Source organism: Lepidochelys kempii, chromosome 7 (genome assembly GCF_965140285.1).
Source record: "Lepidochelys kempii isolate rLepKem1 chromosome 7, rLepKem1.hap1, whole genome shotgun sequence".
NCBI lineage: Eukaryota > Metazoa > Chordata > Testudines > Cheloniidae > Lepidochelys > Lepidochelys kempii.
Window position 1 is genome coordinate 4,531,614 of NC_136386.1, and position 25,826 is coordinate 4,557,439.

Consider the following 25,826-nt stretch of genomic DNA (forward strand, 5'->3'; position numbering starts at 1 on the left):
GGTGTTGAACTTCAATATAGTATTCAGTAGAAAATCTTTACAGTTGGAGATATTTGAGAGTGGTTTGTCCCACTTCTATATGAGATTCTTGATTTGCAGGGGCAATTTGTGCTTCCTACTCCCTTTGCCTGAAGGAGATTGGACAAATGGAGACTGTGACATGACTGATCTTTGAATGAGGAGGTCACTTTATTCTCTCTAGCACTGCTACCATCTGAAGTCAAGAAAAGACATTACAACATACATCCAGCAAATTTGGCCTCTTTTTTACACTCATTTTCTTAGTCTTAACATTTTTTTAATGAAGCTGCAGTGCAAAGCGGGCTTTGGTTTTTGTGAGGTTTTTTTGCATTATTATAGAGGCAAATAAAATGTCAGCATAAATCCCATTGTCTGATACCCCAGAACAATGAGCTGATAGCTTCCTCAGATATCCACAGGACAACCAGAAACCCAATCTTTGTATTATAACAGAATTGGCTTGAAACTTTACTGGTGTTGATTGTGAACCTGTGGTTGCTGGAGTAGGAGGAATGAGAAGTCCATCATTTAACATTTCACTTGTGTATACCTTGGTTCACATCTTTATTCACATTTGAAAATGAGTTTGGCAATCTGATCTTTAGTGCTAGTGGACATGATGACTGGAATGCCTGTTCACACAAGGTCTAAAACAAGATGACTTGTTTTATGCCTGGAATGAGGGGCATTAGTAGAGTGGCAAAGGCAAACTAGCACAATGCTTATCCAGACTGTGCTTGGATCAGTAGTACCCCACTCCTGCTAAATAAAGTATGTGTTCCAGTGACAGTTAGCATAGGAATACTGAGGGAAGGTGAGAGTCTAGTCATGAACATAATCACACTGGTTTGCAGGAAGGATATCTAGACAGTCAGTTGCTAGTCACAGAAGTACTGATGGGAACAAACCAAAAGGTTTGGATGTGCTTATGTGTGCATAGGATCCCTTTCTCTGTGCTTTGAGAATTGAATGAAATATTCCATACTTCTAGCCTCCAGACCTCTGTGTGTGTGTGTGTGTGTATGTGAGCAAGAGACTGTACGCTTAACTTTTCATACAGCAAACCAATTTGTGTGCCGTGCTGTGCCCTGATATGGCATGAGACATGTTAATGGTTACACAGCCGATTTCAGTAAACTCTATCGCAGATTAACCCTCTATATGGTGGGACTGGTATTATCAATCATTAGAACTGTGAAGGTAAGCGGGATACTTGGTGTCACTAGTTCTGCATGTTGATGCCAGAATCCTCTTTGTACGTCTGTTTCATAGAGGAGCAGGGAGATGGCTACATTATTCTGGGAACACACGACATATTTAGACATGCAATGAGTTCTTGTCTCTGAGCTTTACAGTGAAATAAAATGGTATTTCATGTGACTGGTGACCTTTCATTGTCTGTCAGATGTTTTTGTTTGTGCCTTTATTCAAAACAATACCACGCCATAGAGAGCAGTTTAAAAAGGGTAAAACACGCAGACACTGTTAAGAAGCAATTAACATTTTAGAGTTTTAGCCAACAGCAATTTTTAAATAGGAACTAAATTATATCCATTTCTCATTTTCAGCTAAGAGGAGGAAATTAATTCACAAGTATAGCTTGAGAGTTTTCTTTTCCCCTCTTTTCAGTGGATACCATAATTCACCTTTGAATTATTGCAGTTGTCAACGTTGTGATCCTGAAGACAAAGCAGGAACATCGTACTGCCTTTCTTATTAAATCAAGCTGTTTATACAGTGCTAATATGTTTACATTCAGGAGGGATTTCTGGAGCAACACAGCTGTTGCCTTTCCGCGCGCAAAGCTAGCTTGCAGTGCTTGTTTGTAATCACATGGTCTTTGCTTGGGGGGAAATGATTTTAACTTCCTTGGGCAAAAGTTCGATAGGAACTTCTTTTCTGTGGGTTTTTTTAATAGCCTTCTATAGAGTTTGAGTGAGTCAGGAGATCTGCGTTCTTTTTCCCACTCTGTCATTGATTCATTGTCTGACCCTGGGCAAACCTCTGAGTGTTAGATAGTAGTACCCTCAAGCTCAATGGCAGAGATCTCATTGACTTCAGTGAGAGCAAGATTAGGCCCTTAATATCTCAGGGCCAGGCCTGTTTCCCAACTGGTGTGTTAGTGATAAAACGCTTAGCCTCGTCTGTAAATCTACAGGTGAAAAGTGCTAGGTAAGAGCCAAGTACTGTTGTTATAATTACCACTACTAATGAACGTTCTCTAGGAGAGCTACCGTTCGATATTGAACTCTACACTGCAGCCTGGGTTGGAACCTATTGGAAGTGAGGGAGATTTCTGTCAGACCAGTGGTGGAGCTGTTGTTTGATCATTTTATGGGTTTTCTCTTATGAATACCCATGATACTGTATTTTGTCTGATGTACTTTGCTGAAAAGTGAATATTGCTGTTATATTGCAAATTCACAGCATTTCTAAAATTGCTTGTTTAGTTTAATAAGAGAACCTACTTTCAATGTACTTAAAAACGTTCCTGTCTCTACTGAATGTCTCACTCTTGGAAGAGTCTAGGCAACATTTTCAAAAGCACCCAGTCCCATTTTCAAAAAGGACTTAGGTATCTAAGTCTCCCTGAAAGTCAATAGGACTTAGGCTTCCAAGTACCTAAGTCATTTTTGAAAATGGGATGTAGGTTCAAAAGTCACTGAAGCACTTTTGAAAATTTTGCCTGCCGTCTTGATGGCACTGAGTACTGACGTTTTGGACAGAGAAGGGCCAGAGCTGAAAGGTTTTGGTACCGATCCAATCTTTTCCAAAATTCAGGGGGGATGGATCCATTTTTTTTTTTTCAGTCAGCCTGTGCTCTCACTGGCCTGGGAAGTTCAGCAGACGACTGGCTGAACTGTTCCCAGTCCTCTGCATAGTCACTACAGTGACTTGGCTCTCTGGCTAGATCCCAAAAGTCCACCCCTTGCAGGGTGTAGTCTCTTCTCCCTGCGACCGAGCTCTGTTAGCAGCTTCCCTTCTTCGGCCTCTTCAGCAGTGGCACCTTCTTTCTCAGCTGTTGTCCCCTTTTTGGCAGCAGAACACAGACCCAGCAGCCACTTCGGTCAGGGACCCAGCTCCTGGTCATCTGACACATCTGACATCAGATGACTTAACTCATTGTCTCCCACCGAGGAATCAGGCCAAATCTCACCTGAGCGCAATTGAGTCCTCAATCCTCTCAAAGGGCCATTATGGAGCTATAGCCCAGTGCCAAGTTCAGGTCTGGAGTTCATCTTTTCTGAAGTTAGACGGCCCACGTTTAGTTTTGTGTCTGTCCACAGAATAGGCGCAGCATGGGCAATAGCATTACAAGTTTCTCCCACGCTGCCCTGACACAATGCATCAAAACACCTTTCTGGAGGGACAGCCATCTCTAGAAGTGAAAGGGTAATTTAGCTCTTGGTGCCTCTGCTGAAACGTCCAGGAAACGATTTTAATCAGAGCCTGTTTCTGTGACGTCAATAGTTGTCCACAAAAAACTGGTTGGTGGTCTCAATCCAGCTGGTAACAATGCTCAGCATTTCCAAGGTGGATTTGAATCCTTGCCCTAGAGATGATAGAGTCTCTCTCTCATTGCCAATCGCCTGAGAGATCCATTTATTTTTTCACAAAATATTATTTGCCTTGGCACAGCCACTATTAATAATGGCTTTCAATAAAACCTGCAGAATTTTCCAGGCTTCCCTTTCTGCCAGCCTCCTAGATTAGTCTGGCATGCAGTCGGTCCTTAAAGTGGAATAACCACAATACTTTCTTCTTCTAATTAAAAACCTTATTTTGAAGTTGCTCCGTATTGAACTTTGAAAACTAGCTACTTGAACACAGCAACTGTTTTTACTGCTCGGTTTGCTGTGAAACAAATTGCCATTTTCAAACCTAGTAAGTGCCCAGTCATTCTAGATGTGCAGAATATTTGCTTACGAAGATTGGTCTAAAACGTCAGTCCCACTAGATTCTGATTAATTCAAAAATTAACTGTTCAAGCAACCACTTTCATACAGTAAGATGCAGATATGGTGTTACAGCAACACCTCAGGTGCTGATCCTTTATCAGGACGTGACGGAAGCACATGATTAAGTTCTACTGATGTCGATGAGATTGAAATATATGCTTAAAGTTAAGAACATAAGAACGGCCACACTGGGTCAGACCAGTGGTCCATCTAGCCCAGTATCCCATCTTCTGACAGTGGCCAGTGCCAGGTGCCCCAGAGGGAATGAACAGATCAGGCAATCATCCAGTGATCCATCCCCTGTTGTCCACTCCCAGCTTCTGGCAGTCAGGGACTAGGGACACGGAGAGCATGAGGTGACATCCCTGACCCTCTTGGCTAATAGCCTTTGAGGGACCTATCCGCCATGAACTTATCCAGTTCTTTTTTGAATACAGTTATAGTTTTTGCCTTCACAACATCCACTGGCAATGAAGTTCCACAGGTTGACTGTGTGTTGGGGTGTGAAGAAGTACTTCCTTGTGTTTGTTTTAAACCTGCTACCTATTAATTTCCCCGGGTTCTTGTGTTATGTGAAGGAGTAAATAACACTTCCCTAGTCACTTTCTCCACACCGGTCATGATTTTATAGACTTCTATCATATTTCTCCTATTGTCTCTTTTCCAAACTGAATAGTCCCAGTCTTCTTAATCTCGCCTCATGTAGAAACTGTTCCATACCCCTCTTTGTTTCTGTGGCCCTTCACTGTACCTTTTTAATTCTAATATATCTTTTTTGAGATGGGGCGACCAGAACTGCACACAGTTTTCAAGGTATGGGTGTACCCTAGATTTGTATAGTGGCAGGATGATATTTTCTGATTTATTATCTATCTCTTTCCTAATGGCTCCTAACATTCTGTTCGCTTTTTTGACTGCTACTGCACGTTGAATGGATGTTTTCGGTGAACTATCCACGATGACTCCCAAGATTTCTTTCTTGAGTGATAACAGCTAGTTTAGACCTCATCATGTTGTATGTATAGTTGGGATTATGTTTTCCAATGTGCATTACTTTGCATTTATCAACATGGAATTACGTCTGCCATTTTGTTGCCCAGTCAGCTAGTTTTGTGAGATCCCTTTGTAACTCTTCACAGTCTGCTTTGGACTTAACTATTTTGAGTAGTTTGAGTTGCATATCATCTGCAAACTTTGCCACCTCACTGTTGACCCCTTTTTCCAAATCATTTATGAATATGTTGAACAGCACTGGTCCCACTACAGATCCCTGAGGAGACCCTGCTTTTTACCTCTCTCCATTCTGAAAACTGACCATTTATTCCTACCCTGTGTTTCCTGTCTTTTAACTTCCGTCTTACCTCATGGTTGCTTAGTTTAAGAGCCTTTGGTGAGAGATTTAGAGTAGCAGCTGTGTTAGTCTGTATTCGCAAAAAGAAGGACATTGTCAAAGGCTTTCTGAAAGTCCAACTACACTGTATCGTCCCATATTTGTTGACCCCCTCAGAGAATTCTAGTAGATTGGTGAGACATGATTTCCCTTTACAAAAGTGATGCTGACTCTTCCCCAACAAATCATGTTCACCTATGTGTCTGATAATTCTTTTCTTTACTGTAGTTTCAACCAATTTGCCTCATTCTGAGGGTAGGCTTACTGGCCTGTAAACTGTCAGCACCACCTCTGGAGCCTTTTTACAAATTGGTGTCACATTAGCTATCCTCCAGTCGTCTGGTACAGAAGCTGATTTAAGTGATAGATTACATAGCACAGTTAGTAGTTCTGCAATTTCATATCTGTATTCCTTTTGGGTGAATACCATCTGGTCCCAGTGATTTATTACTGTATAATTTATCAGCTTATCGTCAGTCAGGGTCCGTTTCTCAGATTTGTCTCTTGTGCTTAAGTGGTGTCCTGAATTGGGATGGACTTAAGCACAGATATAAGTGCTTTCCTGAATCACAGTCTTAATAGTTAATGCTACAATTAATTTTAACATCTGTGCTTGAAAGACTTAATTTTTCATAAAAAGAAAAGGAGTACTTGTGGCACCTTAGAGACTAACCAATTTATTTGAGCATTTATTTGAGAATAAATTGGTTAGTCTCTAAGGTGCCACAAGTACTCCTTTTCTTTTTGCGAATACAGACTAACACGGCCGTTACTCTGAAACCTGTCATTAATTTTTCATGTATGATATCATGCAGGTCAACATATCTGTTTTACCGTGGATTCTACTAGTATATGATTTTCAGTTTGCCATGTGGCTACATTTCTTCACTAGGGACTTCGTTCACAAAAAAAGACACAGTTATATTGAGAGATCTTTTTCACACGTATTATCTAGGGGCATGAGACAGAATAAGTATGGTGACATCCAAATGACCATTGTGTAGGTTTGGTATGGGCATGTTGGGATGTCAGTGGGTATCTGACAGACCAGTGGATATATGTGAACATCCTTGGTGGAGATGTGGCAACATTCCTTGTATGTGGAAGGAATGACCTCATAGAACAGAATATCAGGGTTGGAAGGGACCTCAGGGGGTCATCTAAGTCCAACCCCCTGCTCAAAGCTATCCCAGTGGTTTGAGCATTGGCCTGCTAAACCCAGGGTTGTGAGTTCAATCCTTGAGGGGGCCATTTAGGGATCTGGGGCAAAAACTGGGGATTGGCCCTGCTTTGAGCAGGGGGTTGGACTAGATGACCTCCTGAGGTCCCTTCCAACCCTGATATTCTATTCTATGATTCTATGAACCTAGCTGGAAAACATGATCTGCTATGTTCCCATAGCAGTAACAAAATGATGAGAAGAAGAACTGCTACATCTCTCTCACATACACACTTTCTCTCTCCATTCTCTGCCCCAGCCTCGCCCCAGATCTTGTCTGGGACCAACCTTTCCAAACATTGTTTTTCAAAGGAAAACTACAGATTTGTGTGTAGTAAAAGTAATCATTCAAATTCAGTGCTGAGTTTCTATCATGCAAAAAGTGTACCATTAGCATTTTTAACAAAGGTTAGGAAGCAGCAAGACTTAGGAAACAACTAATCAACGGGTTTCCAAAGTTGTACCTACATGTTTTCCACACACATCCTTTTGACATGCAAGTGCAGGTCTCAGCATGTGCAGTGGATGCACTTGCAAAATTTGCCCAGGAGGGTGAGTTAAGAATCATGTGTGTTTTGTTGGCATAGGAATAAAAATGTGGGTGTGGTTCTGTTGGGACAGCACAAAGCCTCCCGCAGCCATGCTGTTACAGTCTGGAGAGAGTAGAGCTGTGGGTCAGAACCACAGTGTGTGGCCTCATAGGCTGGAGGAGAAGAAACATTCATAGGAAGAGATGTGAGCTCAGTCGGACGCCTAAGCACTTCCTACAAGTGCCCAAACACGCTCGCTTTCTCCCAGACTGTCGTCTGTTTCCCTACCCCCATATTGATCAGCACTGAACCTGCCTCTTGATTCACCATCCCAGCTTCAGTGTTTCTGCCTCCTCTGCACCAGCAATTCCTTAATCACCTTCCAGACTTCCCCCTTCAGCAATGTCCAGATGTTCTCTCCTTCCATGCACTGGCAGTATAGCATCTACCTACGTCCTTATACTTGAGCCCATCACCTTGGTGTCTGAGCCCTCTGTGGGTTTTGCATGTCTACATGTGCAAAGTACTGCATGGAGTGTGGAGAATGCAGTGGCATGGTCCATCGTGCCCCCCTCCCTGCGCTTTGGTTGGTCCATGTGATTCCTCACCAAAGGAGCAGTGGGGGTGCGGCGCATGCCATGCCCTTCCACCTCGTTACTGCCATCTGAAAGAGAAGCTATTAAAAATGGAGGCATCTGATGCCTAGCATCACCTTCTGGGGAGTTGGGTAGGTTTCGCCATCACGTTCTCCCTCCCCAGTTTAGACAATGCAGAGAATCACGTCACAGTTTATTTGCACGTGGCGTACACAATGTAAAAGACAAGAGTCGTATTTGGTTTCAGTGCCACTAGAGGTAAAGATACAGAAATAGTGTGCTCGCTTACTCAGGACATATCTTGGTGTTCTGATCCTCATGCTCACTGAGGTGTGGCAGATCTGTGATCAGTTACCTCTTCTATATCGTGGAGAGCTGAAGCTCTCATTGTGCCAATGGCAGGTCATTGCTGCATTTTAAGTTTGAAACTCCGGGCAGCAGTTGGTTACTCGTTCAAGTTTCTAGCATCACTCGGAGTCCTCTTCATGCTTCAGACACAACATGAGACAATTCGTGTAAATACTTTTCTGTCTGTATTTCAGCTTTTCAGAGTAGAACAATGCGAAGGCCAGGGGAAAAAAAGATCTTGTAATCCCACAGCACCGTGTGCTGCAGCTATTTCAATTCGTTGTTAGTTTGTGGTGTTTGATCCCAGTCTTGTTGTGGGGAACTAAAAACGATCTCTTCTGGAGCCCCAGCTGCTCTCTGATGCTGGTGACATGGTTTTTTTTGTGCTTGAATGGCTGACATAGTGAGGGGCAGCTGTGTGTAGCGAGGGCCCTGTCACATGAAACCTAATACTGCCATTCCTTTGCAAATTTTTACTCCGTAACTATTTCCCAAATGGCTACTTTAGGGCCTTTGAGAATTCACATGGAGCTGTCAGTTGTTATAGTAATGGACCCCCTGCTGCTGGATTGGCTTGGAGATATTTGTTCAAGCTTTTGAACAAACTCATGCTCATTAGATCCCCACCCACCCACACAAAAAAGGAGAGAGAGAGAGAGAGAGAGAGTCACTGGCTGAAGGTTGCTTTTTAAACATACTGGATGATCTGTAAAAAGGTTGCTTTTTAAACATACTGGAGTGAGTGTGGGGGGGGGGGGAGAGAGAGAGAGAGCTGGAAAATTGTCCCCTTCTATTATTTCTGCATTTGTTTAAGCCACTTTAGTTTTACTTTTCCCTGCAAGCTATTTAGGTAAGAATTACAAGAGCTGTCAGTTTTCCCATTAGACAGTGTGATGATCATGTGTGTCTTTAACAAACAAAATGTATTGTTCTTTTTTTTTTTTTTTAAGGTAGGTGGGAGAGATGAAGAGGGCTTTGCCAAGCCAAGACACCCAGAACTTTAGAAAGAGAAAACTCATTAGTTGACATTTCTGGAACTGTGAAGAAGTCTAGAAAATTCAGCAACTAGTATCTTTAGTTATTTATATACAGGTTTTCAAAAACCTGTTTAGGAACTTTAAGTGCAGAAATTATTATTTACTCATCTCAAGATACTGTGGGACAGATTCTGCTCTCATCCTATTGTAAACCTGAGTAATTCTATTAAATTCAGTAGTAACTCCACATTTATGCTGGTGTTAGCATGATCCGACTGTGTCAGGTTTTTGAATTTGCTTCAACACCTGCCCTGCATGACTGAAAATTTGTTTAGTTCTAAATATGTTCTCAAATGTATTTAATTGCATTTCCAAATCACTGTTTCCTCTGTATTCTGAGCCAAATCACTGTTTCCTCTGTATTCTGAGGCAAATGGGAGGTGAATCTGATTCGCAGAGCTCACTGGGGTGGGATGGATTCACCTCCCATTTGTCCCAGTGTACATGTGGAGTAACTCCACATTTGTGCCAAGTAAACAAGAGCAGGATGTATCTAACCAAGGTGGATGGATGTGTAACTGAAGGCTTGTCTACACAGGGAGAATGCCTGGACATTAATTACTAACTCCCTGTGTGGACACTCACTCCATGCTAAGAGTGCCTTTGTACATACACTTGAAAGTGTATTAAGTTAAAGGGCACAAAAGGTATGTCTACACTTAGTCAGCGTGCAGAGTAGACACTGCACACCCAGCTGGCACAGGTAGCAAGAGCAGAGTGGACAATGAGGTACTGCTTAGGCGAGTAAAGCACAAACATCAAAACCCTAGGGTCTGTTCCCTACATGGTTCTCTATACCCTGAAGCAGTACTTTCCACGTCTATACTGCTGTTTTTAGCAGTGCAGTATCCTGCTACCTCCCTTCTGCTGGAGTCTTTTTCCACTGAAGTGAAAAGCTCCAGCAGCGGGGAAAGGCTCTGGCCACTCCCCACTGCCATAGGCTGCCTTTCCCTGCTGCCTGCCTCTGCCAGAGCCGTTCACTGCTGAGCAAAGTGACACACTGCAATGTGGACATAGCCTGCCTTTCACTGTGGCATGTAGCTACTGTGTCACGAAACCCATTGGTTGATGGAAACCAAATTTGTTCTGAGTTTGTTTCATTTGATCTGTTCTACAGTGATTGGTAGCCTGAAAGCAGAGACAGGTTATAGATGTTGTGATTATTTGAAGTAACAAAGAGAAAGAGAGCTTGGTACAGCTGCTGCTTATTAGAGCCTCCAGGTATTGTCTAAAACTCTGATTCTGCTTGTTACTGTACCTGGCATTGTCTACAGTGAGTGCCAGCTGCGGACGTCCTAGAAAGAGCAGCAGCATTCTAGATGAAAAGAGAAAGGAATTAGCAGCATCCTGAGGGAAAGGATGAGGATGATGAAATTGTATGATATTGCAGATATTGTTATATGTAACCATGCTTGCAAAAGAGATGCAGCATGTTAAGTGTTAAAAGGACTCAGAATTAAGCCTCAAATAAACCAGATGACTGAATAAAAGCAGTCTTGGTTCCTCTATTCCATATGCTGTAGACAGTTTTTAATATTACCCTAGGAAGAAAAATCCTGTTTTTAAGTCATTCCAGCTGGTCAGATCCTGGATGGTATGTTGCTTAAAGGAAAAAACAGAACAGACTTTTTAAATGTTGATTTTTTTTTAAAAAAAAGGTGCCCGAGGCGAACCTGGCAATTACAAGAATTAATAGGCAGCAGGTTTTAAACAAACACAAGGAAGTACTTCTTCACACAGCACACAGTCAACCTGCGGAATTTGTTGTTAGAGGATACTATGAAGGCCAAAAGTATAACTTGGTTCAAAAAAGAATTCGATAAATTCATGGAGGATAAGAGGTCTGTTAGTGGCTATTAGCCAAGATGGTCAGGCATTCAACCCCATGCTCTGAGTGCGTCTAAGCCTCTGACTGCCAGAAGTTGGGATGGATGACAGGGGATGGGATCAATCAATAATTGCCCTATTCTGTTCATTTCCTTGGAAGCATCTGGCACCAGCCACGTCAGAAAACAGGATACTGGACTAGATAGACTGTGGATCTGACCCAATATGTCCATTACACTCTTATGACTTTCAGAACCTTAGATCATTTATGTGAATTTCTTGTCCCCAGGGACTTTAAGGAGAAAGATCACTGAAGTCAGTGGGAGCTCTTCCATTGGCTTGAGTAGTTTTAGATAGGCTCTTATTCAAAAGATGTTGATGCATATTTAATAATAAAATATTTAACATGACTATAGAGTGAATTTTATACAATAGTAAATTTTATAGTGGCAGACAGGATTTAACAGCTATTTATAATTCCTTTTGTCTGTCTCCGCAAAGAATCTGACAATGTAAAATATTGTATTGTGTTCTTTTTAACTTTGTTATTTAAAAATGGGTCTGACAAGAGCAGAGAAATTCAGAGATATCATTTGAATGGGAGGATGTGTGTCTTTTTTTTTCCCATGTAGATCACTCAATTGAACTCATACAGAATTGTTGTCAGCCAGTCTGAAAAACCCTGTTTATACACTTCTTGTCTCTTTTTATTTAGAGAGTGTAACAAAATAAAGTCCAAGGGCTTACCCCGACGTTTCCATGAAGTGCCACCTTCTGGGGAGAGAACAGAGAAGGGGAGCAGGTGAGGGCGGTACAGGTTGGGTGGGGAGTTTTTAATGCCTGGGGTGATTTACTCACTATGTATGTATGTATGTGAAATTAACCAAATTTGTTCATTCAGAATTCTTATTCTGAAATCACCTGTTATATATGCCAGATTCATTTCTGCAGTAACCCTCTTGAAGTCAGAGGGGTTACACCACCGATAAGTTTGATTCATTATCTTTAAAATGGTCAAACTTCATATTAAGGTTCTATTTATAGCTGGTTTATAAAGCGTTAACAAACAGTGAGTTTCGGACATGCATAATATGTGATGCTGATGATTAAGGTGTCATAGCAGGCCATAAGGCATGGTTATAACCGTATTGGACGCTATAACAAGTTAAGTCAATTGAGTATTTATTAAAACATCTATTACTCATTTATTTACCCTTTTTAAACTCTTTTTAAATTCAACCTTAATATAAAGTGGGACTTTTTAAAAGGATGATGAGAAAATGGGCCATTTAAAAAAGATTATTAACTGTCATTGTGACTCTTTTGTGAAATATTTATATTATTTTTTAAGATAAAAACATTTTGCAAATAAGAAAAAAATGACCGTATAGCCCCTTTCTCTCCCCTGCTCCAAGGAACAGTTTATTACCCCATCCTTGTTTGAGCTGTTTCTGGGTTATATACTTTTATGTGATGCTCTAAAGAGTCTCTCTATTTGTATAATATGGTGTCTCATAAACAGATCAGTTTCAGTCAGGTAGTACTCTCCTGGAAGAACTGTGAATGAAACATCCGATAATACAAGTAGATGCATCCTGAGGTCCCAGTATACATTTATTGTAAAACAGTGAGATAACAGAAGCTGCCAGATAAATCATGTTTTCGTCCTCTCCATGTAACTGTAAAGTGTAATCATCTAAGGGCCATATTCTCAATCCCATAGCAACATTCAGAGTAATGTTAACACTAGTTAGTTTCACACCATGAGGCACTCTGGGTATGAAATTATAGGGTTAGGAATGTTCAAATCAATCAATTAGTATACCTAGCTGAATGCATAGACTGGATCAGACCGCTGGATGAAATAATCAAGAACAAGAGTGATCTTATCTTAAAGCTTCCTTTCTCAATATACAATCATAGAGTCATAGAAGATTAGGGTTGGAAGAGACCTCAGGAGGTCATCTAGTCCAACCCCCTGCTCAAAGCAGGACCAACCCCAACTAAATCATCCCAGCCAGGGCTTTGTCAAGCCGGGCCTTAAAAACCTCTAAGGATGGAGATTCCACCACCGCCCTAGGTAACCCATTCCAGTGCTTCATCACCCTCCTAGTGAAATAGTGTTTCCTAATATCCAACCTAAACCTCCCCCACTGCAACTTGAGACCATTTCTCCTTGTTCTGTCATCTGCCACCACCAAGAACAGCCGAGCTCCATCCTCTGTGGAACCCCCCTTCAGGTAGTTGAAGGCTGCTATCAAATCCCCCCTCACTCTTCTCTTCTGCAGACTAAACAAGCCCAGTTCCCTGTGCATACGTATACCAAGAGACAGTCTCTGTCCCAAAGAGCTTGCAGTCCAAACAGAGAAGGCAGACAAAGGGTGGGAGGAGGAAGCACAGAGGGGAAAGTGATATGCCTCAACATCCCACAGCAGCTGAGTGGCTGAGCCAGGAATAATACACCTGTGACCTCAATCCCAGTAGAGTACCTTAATCACTAGACCACAGTGCTCCACCCCATATCTCCAGCCCACTTCTCATGGTCCCCAACATTCTAGGCCCGTTCTAGGCTTGTTCTAGGCCCGTGCCGGGCCCGCTGTGCAGGGCTGCAGAGATCCGGAAATTCTATCTATGTTCCATTCGCAGTGTACTGCGGGCCCTCCCCCACCCCTTGTGTGCTAATATGGGTCCAGTGTCCAATACAGAGGGCCTTTCATGGGCTCTGGATTGGGGTGAGTCGCTCACAGTACATGGAAAATTGAATCCACCTCTGTTCATAAATATGGAGTATTAGCACAGGGCTTTGTGCTCTGAATATGAGCTTAGCACTTTGCAAGGCTGCAGGAGGGAATAAAAAGCTCTCTCAACCCATCCTGGGAAGTTAAAATGGCCATTCTCGCCATTTTAGCAACAATAGAATCTGTGTTTTTTTAACCAGGGTTTCTTCAGTTGTCAGGCTTGAGCAGTTGTTAATTTGTAAGAGGTGCTAGGGCTTGAGGAACTAGGTGCCAGGGCGCTAGCCATTTTTTTACATTCATAAGTGATGCAGCAAGTCCAGATGTGCCGGGGCTCAGCCCTGGCACAAATTAAGCACAGGGCTTGAGGATTTCATGTAGAGATGGGGCAGTTGCATGCCAGAGGGGTAACTGGCATCTAGAATCTGAGAGCATTTCTGAAAGCCACCTGCACTAACAGTTTCATCCCTCCTGCTTAGCCCATGTTGGTAAGAGAAGCATGGAAGCACAGGTGCTAAAAGAGATAACAGAGGATGCAGGGAGAGAACTGGAAAAAGGGGAACTTTCCAAGACTGCTGCTTGGATAGTATCTATTCTTCTGCTGCTGTCAGCCAATGACATTACAAACTAATGATGCTGGAGGAAGGTTGTGATTGGATAAGGGTAATACACGCTACAATAGTTTACTCTCCTATGTTTTCTAATCAGAAGTACTCAGTTCCTAATCATGGTAACATTCATTGCTACTTGGTGTCCATATTACAGATGCAAAACAAAACCTCTGGAAGTATTGTCCTAGTCCTACCTCATATCCTTCATTTTCTTGGGTTTTGAATTATTTTAATAAAAGCTTCCTCGCTCTTTCTTTCTCTCTTTCTCTCTCTCACTCATAGCACCAAGGAGCCCCAGTCATGGACCAGACTCCATTGTAGAAATACAGAACCAAATGACAGTCCATGCCCTAAAAAGCTTACACTCTCAGTATAAGACAAGAGACAACAGATGGATCCAGACAGACCGATGAGGGAATACAAGAAAACAATGAGACAGTATTGGTCAGCATGATGGGGAATGGTCTCTGCACACCAGTGACCTAACCGTTGTCAAGTTTTTTTTGTAGAAATCATGGCAAAGGAGAGTTCTAAGGAGGGATTATATATACCAGTCTCATTTACATTCCCCATTTGTATTTTTTGTGCACCTCAGTACTGCACTGGTTTTGGAGTGTCAGAGGTGGTGGTTCATGCGTCCTGTTCTCCAAAACTTTAGCGAAGCTGGGTGCGAAAGTTAAAGCTGACTCTAGGCTTCTTTATCTTGCATGACCGGCATTTACACAGCAGCAAAACAAGAATCTCCTGACCTTGGCATCATTACAGGCTTCATCTTCATCCAGATGAACTATTTCTCACCACTCTCTTCACTGTCTTTAGCCCTGAAGGGCTTTTCTTTCAATCTGTATCTTCTTCAACAAGCTCTTTTTGGACTTTGCATAAGAAGAAATCCTACTTGTAGTCTCAGCTAATGGTTGAATTCCCCAGTTTCCTAATGACTATATGTTTGTCTTGTACCCTTGCCTTTTCCCTTTTGGGGGAGTTGAATCTCTGATAAAATATCAGTGGCATTTAGTTTACAGACCTGTTTTGAACATGTTTTGTGATATTTAGGGTGACACACACCCATCGGATTTGATAGCAGTTACTCATGTTTCATAATAATTCAGGGTTTTTTTTCTTATTAAAGAAACTTTATTAAGTAACATAATTTGCATGTGGAAATCAGCCATAATTTGATTCTGGTGATATTTAATTTAATACTATACCTATTTACCCAGGAAGATTAATTATCTCTCTTTGAGATCAATTCCAAGACACTTAAAAAAATTAAAATGTAAAAAAAAAACCAAATGGGCAAGGAATAAATGATTCACTTTTCTCAGTCATGAAATACAATTTCCGTTTTCCAAAGGAAAATACAGTAATTAGGGAAATTTGCAAATGGAAATTAGCCCTGTTTGGTCTGCCTATTTATTTTGGTCATTTAATTAAGTATTTAATTAGCATTTATGTAATTCATGTTTCAATATAATCTATTTTATAATTTCAAGTTTAAATATAAAATTGAAATGGGCTTAATGCAACCTATTGTTCGCATGCAGAGCATCTAATTTGATAACATAGATATGAAGATACTGAGACAGTGAATTACAAAAATTCATATTTTGTAAGGATGCAATCTACATTTTCTGAAACTGTGGGCTAAACTGTTATTTTTTTAACTTTTTCTAATTTGCATACATATTAGTCCCTGTTTAAATGATGTGTTAATTCTATTCATTAGACTTCAGTAAATGTGTTTAAGTCTCCAGATAATGAAGCTTAGGTCCCTGGGAAGCAAATTATGGACTTTCATGTTAAAAAACCTATTGTAAACGTGACATTTATCACCACTGAGCCAACTTATGTGTAGTACTTGGCTACAGTCAGTAGGGTAAATCCAGTCTTTCTTTCTGACATTTATTGTAATGATTATGATCTCTGAATAAGTAGCTGGTACCAGGCCCTTAGTGTCTCTTCAGAGATGATTGGGCACTTCAGAAACCACTCCACTCACGATGTGTTCAAAATGTGAATTCAGCTCTCCTGGAAAAGAGAAGCTTAATTAAAGCCCTAATGCAGATTGCTTGAAGGAGAGAGAATACCAAAAAATTTTCATTCCTGAGGACAGCAATGCTTAATGTGGGGGCTGAGGTGACTAGAAGTCCTTGAATGGCCATGCTGATGGGGCCCCACAATGCATCTGGCCCATCCCTAGTTCATGATTGGTTTTTGCCCTGAACCTGAAAATCTTTAGTCCTCATACCAGAATCATAGAAATTGCCACAAGGAAGCAGATTTTCAGAGTCCTTGCTTCCAGGTCCCTCCATCCTCCACGGACTGTAGTGAAGGTGGAAACAATCTGTTTATGATAACATGCTATGGGAAGAAAAGGGACTAGGAAGTGGTGTTAGAGTTACATGACTTCAGTTGCCTGTTGATTTGCCAGGGCTCATGTTGGGGTGACCCCTGAATGATGATTACACTTGGAGATGCCATGTGTGCTCTGATTAATAAAAAATGTGATGGCAAAGAACGTTCTTATGCCATTACAGTGAGAAAATGCCTACTGCATTGCAAGGCCTATATGTTAATTTACATCTGCTCTTGGAGCGTATGGGCCTTCTCAAAAATCCGTGAAGAAAGATAAAAGGGAATTCATTTGAATGTTTGTAGAAACAGAGGTTTAGAGTTTAGTATCACTGTTTTTGTTATCTACAAAACTACATGGAACAAGTTCCCCATTGTATAGTTTAAAGCAATCGATGAAGTCTACCAGAAAGGAAGCTTGTTGTCCCTGCAGTATAGTTTTATACCAGATGCACAGAATTTTCTAGCTGAGGACAAGAATAATATTTTGTGTACATTCAGAGCGGCTACTTTATCTCACAACATCTGAATACGTAATCTCCTCCTTCTCTGTCGCATTCTGCTTGAGAAACAACTGGGCACGTTTGAAGGTATGAGGAACGCTCATATTTCACTACTATTTATAATACAAACCCATAGGCAGGGCCATTGGGAAATGAAAATTCCATGTTTTATTATGGATGGAAGATTCCTATGGATTGTGGTGTTGCAAGATTGCAGATTTTAAGTTTTCATTTGGTTTTGGAGATCTCCTTCAGAGTGCAAGCCAATTCACTTTCTACATCTCTCGAGAGAAATGTCCTTTTACCTTGCAGTCTTCTCAAAAGGGGCTTAATTCTGAAGCCCAGTGCTAACATTAACAATTTCACTGCTGATTCTTTTATTGGTAATGTCCATTTTATGTGGATGGATTCGTTTGAAAGCTCTGGTGGCCAACACAGGTGAGCATGGCAGATGCAAAACTAAACACTGAGCCCAATCTTGCCTAAACACATTCTTGGGCTTACATTGCAGGAAAGGAGGTTTAGATTAGACATTAGAAAAAACTTCCTCAAGGTAGTTAAGCACTGGAACAAATTTCCCAGGGAGGTTGTGGAACCTCCATCATTGGAGGTTTTTAATAGCCGGTTAGACAAACCCCTGTCAGGGCCAGCTCCGGGCACCCGCGTTCCAAGCAGGTGCGTGGAGCAGCAGTTCCTCCGGCTGCGGCGGCAATTCGGTGGCAGCTTCTTCCCTTTGCCGGCCGCGGCGGCGGTTTTTTTCACTGCTTGGAGCGGCCAAAACTGTAGAGCCGGCCCTGACCCCTGTCAGGGAGGGTGTAGGTAATACTTAGTCCTGCCATGAGTGCCGGATGACCTCTTGAGATCCCTTTCAGTCCTGCATTTCTATGAACTTGGAATTTCTCTGAGAAAGTTCTAAACAATGAGGGGGACACTTATGCCTTTCGGAAGACCGTGGTGCTGGAATTTGGGGTAAACTCCAACAGGGATTTCATAGAAGATGTTCTGACTCTCATCTGGCAATGCCTCCTTGAGCTGTGATAACTTAAGGGAGGAAGCCCTAGACTTCCTTGCTGCAGTGGAGGATAACAAGGTGTAGCTGAGCCTTGAAAATAACTTCTCCTTTGAAGGCAGAAACAGGTAGATCCTGCCTACCACTGTTATAAGGGAGGGTAGGGAGTTCTCAAGATATAAGAGGCCGGATTCCTAGTTCATCCATTCTTGTGCTCCACACAGGAACAAAGGGTCAGCAAAAGTGGCTTTAAATCACCTTAGTGCCCCATGTGTGCAGCTGCTGACGCCTGGTGTAAGTTTGAGCACCCGCAAGCCTCGCTCAACGGTGCCCAAAAAGTGGGAAGGCAGCACTAGCTGACTGCAGGTAGTGGTCAGGACAGCTGGGGAGAGTTCTGATTCAATATCTTCCCCCAAGGAGCCCTGTGCTCAAAGCTCCTCCCTCACCCTAGCAAGACCCCGAAAAAGAAAGCATGACAGTAACACCATTCCTCTTCCCATAAGCCAAACCCACCCCCAGGCACAAGAGCACTCCCTATTGCGGAAGGTGAACGCTTTATCATTTCCATACATCCGCATACAGTGACTGTGTTATTGTGGGGGTGTGTGTACCTTTTCTCTCTGCCCTGAGAACATCACATCTCATTGGTGCATTGGAACAGGAGAGAGTGAGTTTGTTTGCCAACAAAAAAAAAGATGTTAATTAAACACACCATATTCCACCACACATCCTTGTGAAAAAAAGATTCATTTGTTAGTCAGCTGAAATTATCTGGCACTGAACATCTTGTGCTGATGTGACAGGGTTTGCTTGCTCATATAAAAGCTGTTCAATTTGTCCTTTCATAAGTGAGCACAATAATTGCTCCCTTTCCAAACTGCAGTGTGTTCATGGTTTAAAAAAAAATCAATTGTGATCTGCAACTACAGATTTGTGGACATGTGCCCAAATGCAACCTGGAGTAACTGGGTGCAAGTCCCTTGGATGTGTCTGGGCCAAACACAGTGGTGTCATAATTAGTGACAAAAGTCCCCCCTTGGTATAATACTCCTGGGGGCATTCTGCGCCAAAAATTTAAAAATTCTGTGCCAAAAAAATAAATATTTTAAAATTCTGCAGATTTTATTTATCAAAATAACACTGCATCACACCAGTTTCAGTTATTTGGGTAATTTATTTCAAAGTATCTGTCAGCAAGTATGTCTGTAACAATACAGGCACACACACAAAAATTCCCCCAGGAGCAGAGAGTTAAAGAAACCCCTATGACAACCCAGTTCCTGTTTCTCTGCCCCCTTTCCCCCCAGAGCCCAGCCATATCCCCCCTTGCCCAGATACCCACACCCCTTTCCCCTCAGAGCCCAGCCATGGGGGCTCCCCCAGTCCAGACACCCACCCTCTCTCCCCCAGAGCCCAGGGATCCAGAGGGAGAAACAGCCTGATGCTTGGTCCCAGGCTTCCATAGAGTTTCCTGCTTGCGGCCCTCTCCTTCCCTCAGAGCATGCTGGGAACTGCAGCTGCCAGGAGCCCTCTAGCTCCTTTCCCCCTCCCCCTGGCAGTGTTTTCTATGTCCGAGCTGGGTCTGCTGGATCCAGTAGCCCCTAGTAGCTGCCAGCAGCACTGCAGCCCCTTTCTGTGGGGGAAAGGAAGTTCTGCGCACACAGTGTTAATTTCTGCAAAATTCTGCATCGTGCAGTGGCACAGAATTCCTCCAGGAGTAGGTACAAATTGGTCACAAACAGAGGTAAGTGGGTGCAAATTGCAAAGAACTGTGACACATTAAAAATACCCAGATTAAATTTTAAAAAAATCCTCCTAAAATGAGCAGTATCTACAATATTTTTCTAATAGCGAGAATTACTGAAGTTCCTCTGATAAGAGTTCATTAGACAACTCTCAGACTTCCTGGACCTCTGCAAAGAATTGGTCCAACAAATGATATTTAAAGCCATAGCATGCAATAATGTTAGAGTAAAAGAGCTCAGTGTCTGGACGGCTTTTTCGAGTCCATTGTGGAAGTATAACTTTCTGTGCTATAAATAAAGCATGTGACAAAAATCACCAAGTTGATTTATCCATCCTGTCAAGTTGGCTGTAATCAGCTAGAAGACAAATAAATGGGTCAAAAGGTATTTCACACTTGAGTGATCTAGACAAGAAATCACAGACCTGAAATCAAAAGTCTGAGACACAGCTATCAGAGAGAATGGTAAAATGTTTCTGTATTTAATCTGTGTTTTATACAGGCTTCATCTTGCAAAATTCCTCAGTTTAAGGCACAGGTATAAAACTTGAGGGAAAAAGTTACTGAGTTTCCAAGACTTCAACAGAGGTGAAAATTGATGGAGTGGATCACTTAGTAAAATCATGAACAGAAGACTACAGCTGTGCAAAGGCTATGTATCAGTTAGATGGTATTCCTTAGAATGGGTGTAACAGCCTTAATAATTGTTATCACTCTATTGGTCGCAGGGCTATAATCTAACCTCTCCACCAAACAGTACTAAAATTGCTACCAGAGATCACATAAGAATGTGGAGAGCACATACAGATGAGCAGGGGAAGACATCACGAACAAGATTATTAGGGTCATAGGTATTACAAAATAGAATAAGGATCAGAAACCAAAAAATCATGGACAAAATTATATCTGCCTTTAGGGTCAGAGATCACTTTATGTGGGGTGAATGGAAAAGATTTCTGAAACCAAGTGACTATTCCCAGTTCTCTAGTGGAGAGCAATAAGAGGTACCTGGCCCACTGGCTCTCTTTTTAACACTAACATTCAGAAACATTCACGTGTTTCTTGTTAAAATGCAGCCTCCAGCGTACACTGCTTTTTACCCCCCAATCTTGAGACAGTGCTACAGTAACCAGTGTTAAAATTAAAGGAGCAGAGATTTAAGAAATCAGTCAGAATAAAGTAGAATAAAGCCTACTCGCCTATGTTCTGCAAATATGAACAGAAAACATATTAAAGAGGGTCTGTTGATAAGGGATCTAAACACAGACAGCCCTATTGGTAATTAATGGAAATGACTTGAGTTTCCTATCTTGTATCTCACTCATCTGAAACTCAGTTTTATCTTTAATCAGAATATTCATTTCAATATGATGATTCTTTTTATTAGATGTTTCAAAACACAGATTAAGGCAAATGGAAGCTAATGCATTATCTGTGCACATTGTATCTCTGCTCAAAACAGAATTGATCTGGGTATGAAAGTAGTTTCCAGTCCTCAGTTTAATTTTGACTGTTACACTGATCTCCGAAAGGCAGACTATCCTCTACTACGAACTTGAAAATTCTTGACTTTTCTTGACAATCAGGGGGTCTGTTAATACATGTTTCTAAATCCCACTGTAATATTTAATGATGTTCCTTGATCTTTCAATCCTTTTGCATAACAAACATCTTTTCCCTTAACAGGAATACTCACAGCATTTTGAATGAAGGGATAGCTCTGAAACTTTAAAGATGTTTCTTGTTTCTTTTTTCCTTTTTATAAATATTTTGAAAAATGTTATTCTCCCTTCTCACTCTGTGCCGTCTTTTTCAAACTCATTCTTGATCTTTGACTGAGATAGTACAGTCACCAGTGCCTCTTGAGGAATTAAAGTATCAGCAAAAACACTTGGTTATAAAATTTCTAGAATTTTTTTTATTGGAAAATTATCTGGCCAACGTTTATTAGGTCTGGGAAAGTGGGTAAGTCCAAATAAGCATTGTCTTCATTTGCCCATTCTTCTTAATTACACTTAGCTTTAATAATGCTTACACTTTTTTTGTATTCATTTGATCTTTCTGGTGTAATGAACCTAAAATCTTTTGGATTTGTATTAGAGGATTGCTGCTGTTTGTGGGGTTTGTTTATTTGTTTAGAAAAATCCATGTAAGGAGCAGTTGCCCTATCGACTACTAAAGCTATTGGGCAGATCCTTAGCTTTTGTAAATCAGCAGTGATCTGCTGGCTTCAGTGAAGCTACACCAGTTTAAAACAGCTGAGGCTATGGCTCAATATTCCCCCCACAATGTTTCATTGAGCACTAAGTTATTGTGGTGTGTCTGATATTTGTGTTTCCTCATTACACTTGTTAACCTTAGAATACAAGAAACGCCTTAATTAAAAGTAAAGGAGTACTTGTGGCACCTTAGAGACTAACCAATTTATTTGAGCATAAGCTTTCGTGAGCTACAGCTCACTTCATCAGATGCATACTGTGGAAAATACAGAAGATGTTTTTATACACACAAACCATGAAAAAATGGGTGTTTATCACTACAAAAGGTTTTCTCTCCCCCCACCCCACTCTCCTGCTGGTAATAGCTTATCTAAAGTGATCACTCTCCTTACAATGTGTGTGATAATCAGGGTGGGCCATTTCCAGCACAAATCCAGGGTTTGACAAGAAACGTCTGAGGAAGAGGGGTGGGATAGGAAAAACAAGGGGAAATAGGTTACCTTGCATAATAACTTAGCCACTCCCAGTTTCATAGATTCATAGATATTTAGGTCAGAAGGGACCATTATGATCATCTAGTCTGACCTCCTGCACAACGCAGGCCACAGAATTTCACCCACCCACTCCTACAAAAAAAAACCCTCACACCTATATCTGTGCTATTGAAGTCCTCAAATCGTAGTTTAAAGACTTCAAGGAGCAGAGAATCCTCCAGCAAGTGACCCGTGCCCCATGCTACAGAGGAAGGCGAAAAACCTCCAGGGCCTCTTCCAATCTGCCCTGGAGGAAAATTCCTTCCCGACCCCAAATATGGCAATCAGCTAAACCCTGAGCATATGGGCAAGATTCATCAGCCAGATACTACAGAAAATTCTTTCCTGGGTAACTCGGATCTCACCCCATCTAATAGCCCATCACAGGCCATTGGGCCTATTTATGAATATTTAATTACCAAAACCATGTTATCCCATCATACCATCTCCTCCATAAACTTATCGAGTTTAATCTTAAAGCCAGATAGATCTTTTGCCCCCACTGCTTCCCTTGGAAGGCTATTCCAAAACTTCACTCTTCTGATGGTTAAAAACCTTCGTCTAATTTCTAGTCTAAATTTCCTAGTGGCCAGTTTATTTCCATTTGTTCTTGTGTCTACATTGGTACAGAGCTTAAATAATTCCTCTCCCTCTCTGGTATTTATCCCTCTGATATATTTATAGAGAGCAATCATATCTCCCCTCAACCTTCTTTTAGTTAGGCTAAACAAGCCAAGCTCCCTGAGTCTCCTTTCATAAGACAAGTTTTCCATTCCTCGGATCATCCTCGTAGCCCTTCTCTGTACCTGTTCCAGTTTGAATTCATCCTTCTTAAACATGGGAGACCACAACTGCACATAGTATTCCAGATGAGGTCTCACCAGTGCCTTGTATAATGGTACTAAAACCCCCTTATCCCTCCTGGAAATACCTCTCCTGATGCATCCCAAGACCGCATTAGCTTTTTTCACAGCCATATCACATTGGCGGCTCATAGTCATCCTATGATCAACCAATACTTCAAGGTCCTTTTCCTCCTCCGTTATTTCTAATTGATGCGTCCCTAGCTTATAACTAAAATTCTTGTTATTAATCCCTAAATGCATAACCTTACACTTCTCACTATTAAATTTCATCCTATTACTATTACTCCAGTTTACAAGGTCATCCAGATCTTCCTGTAGGGTATCCCTGTCCTTCTCTAAATTGGCAATACTTCCCAGCTTTTTATCATCCGCAAACTTTATTAGCACACTCCCACTTTTTGTGCCCAGGTCAGTAATAAAAAGATTAAATAAGATTGGTCCCAAAACCGATCCTTGAGGAACTCCACTGGTAACCCCCTCCAGCCTGACAGTTCACCTTTCAGTAGGACCCGTTGTAGTCTCCCCTTTAACCAATTCCTTATCCACCTTTCAATTTTCCTATTGATCCCCATCTTATCCAATTTAACTAATAATTCCCCATGTGGCACAGTATCAAATGCCTTACTAAAATCTAGGTAAATTAGATCCACTGCGTTTCCTTTGTCTAAAAAATCTGTTACTTTCTCAAAGAAGGAGATCAGGTTGCTTTGGCACGATCTACCTTTTGTAAAACCATGTTGTATTTTGTCCCATTTACCATTGACTTCAATGTCCTTAATTACCTTCTCCTTCAAAATTTTTTCCAAGACCTTGCATACTAAAGATGTCAAACTAACAGTCCTATAATTACCCGGATCACTTTTTTTCCCTTTCTTAAAAATAGGAACTATGTTAGCAATTCTCCAATCATACTGTACAACCCCTGAGTTTACAGATTCATTAAAAATTCTTGCTAATGGGCTTGCAATTTCTTGTGCCAATTCCTTTAATATTCTTGGATGAAGATTATCTGGGCCCCCCGATTTAGTCCCATTAAGCTGTTTGAGTTTCGCTTCTACCTCAAATAGGGTGATGTCTACCTCTGTATCCTCATTCCCATTTGTCATGCTACCATTATCCCTAAGATCCTCTTTAGCCTTATTAAAGACTGAGGCAAAGTATTTGTTTAGATATTGGGCCATGCCTAGATTATCCTTGACCTCCACTCCATCCTCAGTGTTTAGCGGTCCCACTTCTTCTTTCTTTGTTTTCTTCTTATTTATATTGGTTTTAATTCCCTTTGCAAGGTCCAACTCTACTTGACTTTTAGCCTGTCTCACTTTATCCCTACATGTTCTGACCTCAATAAGGTAGCTTTCCTTGCTGATCCCTCCCTTATTCCACTCCCTATATGCTTTCTGCTTTTTCTTAATCACCTCTCTGAGATGCTTGCTCATCCAGCTTGGTCTACAACTCCTGCCTGTGATTTTTTTCCCCTTACTTGGGATGCAGGCATCCGATAGCTTCTGCAGCTTTGATTTAAAATAATCCCAGGCCTCCTCTACCTTTAGATACATAAATTCTTCAGTCCAATCCACTTCCCTAACTAATTTCCTTAATTTTTGAAAGTCAGCCCTTTTGAAATCAAAAACCCTAGCTGCAGATTTATTTTTATTAATCCTTCCGTTCAGTTTGAACTGAATTAGCTCATGATCACTTGAGCCAAGATTATCCCCTACAACCATTTCTTCTATGAGGTCCTTACTACTCACCAAAACCAAATCTAAAATGGCATCCCCGCTAGTTGGTTCAGCAACTACTTTCTTAAGGAATCCATCAGCTATCGCATCTAGGAAAATCTGAGCCCTATTATTATTACTAGCACTCGTCCTCCGGTCTATATCTGGGAAGTTAAAGTCTCCCATGATCACACAGTTTCTATTAGTATTTACTTTATTAAAAACATTAAAAAGGGCTCTATCCATATCCAAATTAGATCCCGGCGGTCTATAGCACACCCCAAGCTCTATCCCAGGGGAGGCTCAGACGTTCTTCTTAAACCCTGGATTTGTGCTGGAAATGGCCCACCTTGATTATCATGCACATTGTAAGGAGAGTGATCACTTTAGATAAGCTATTACCAGCAGGAGAGTGGGGTGGGGGGAGAGAAAACCTTTTGTAGTGATAAACACCCATTTTTTCATGGTTTGTGTGTATAAAAACATCTTCTGTATTTTCCACAGTAGGCATCTGATGAAGTGAGCTGTAGCTCACGAAAGCTTATGCTCAAATAAATTGGTTAGTCTCTAAGGTGCCACAAGTACTCCTTTTCTTTTTGCGAATACAGA

The 25,826-nt window shown here is 41.4% G+C and overlaps 1 protein-coding gene across 6 annotated transcripts in view; it reads left to right on the forward strand.

Annotated features, from left to right (window-relative positions):
• PTPRG (protein tyrosine phosphatase receptor type G) overlaps positions 1 to 25,826 on the forward strand; it is a 616,375-nt gene that overhangs the window by 517,236 nt on the left and 73,313 nt on the right. For 4 of the 6 annotated variants that reach the window (XM_073350970.1, XM_073350965.1, XM_073350968.1 and 1 more), the window contains one exon: positions 11,643 to 11,729. The exons of the other annotated variants lie outside the window; for them this stretch is intronic. In XM_073350970.1, the coding sequence (XP_073207071.1) occupies positions 11,643 to 11,729 (87 nt within the window). The remainder of the gene's footprint in view (positions 1 to 11,642; positions 11,730 to 25,826) is intronic. 6 annotated transcript variants of the gene reach the window in all.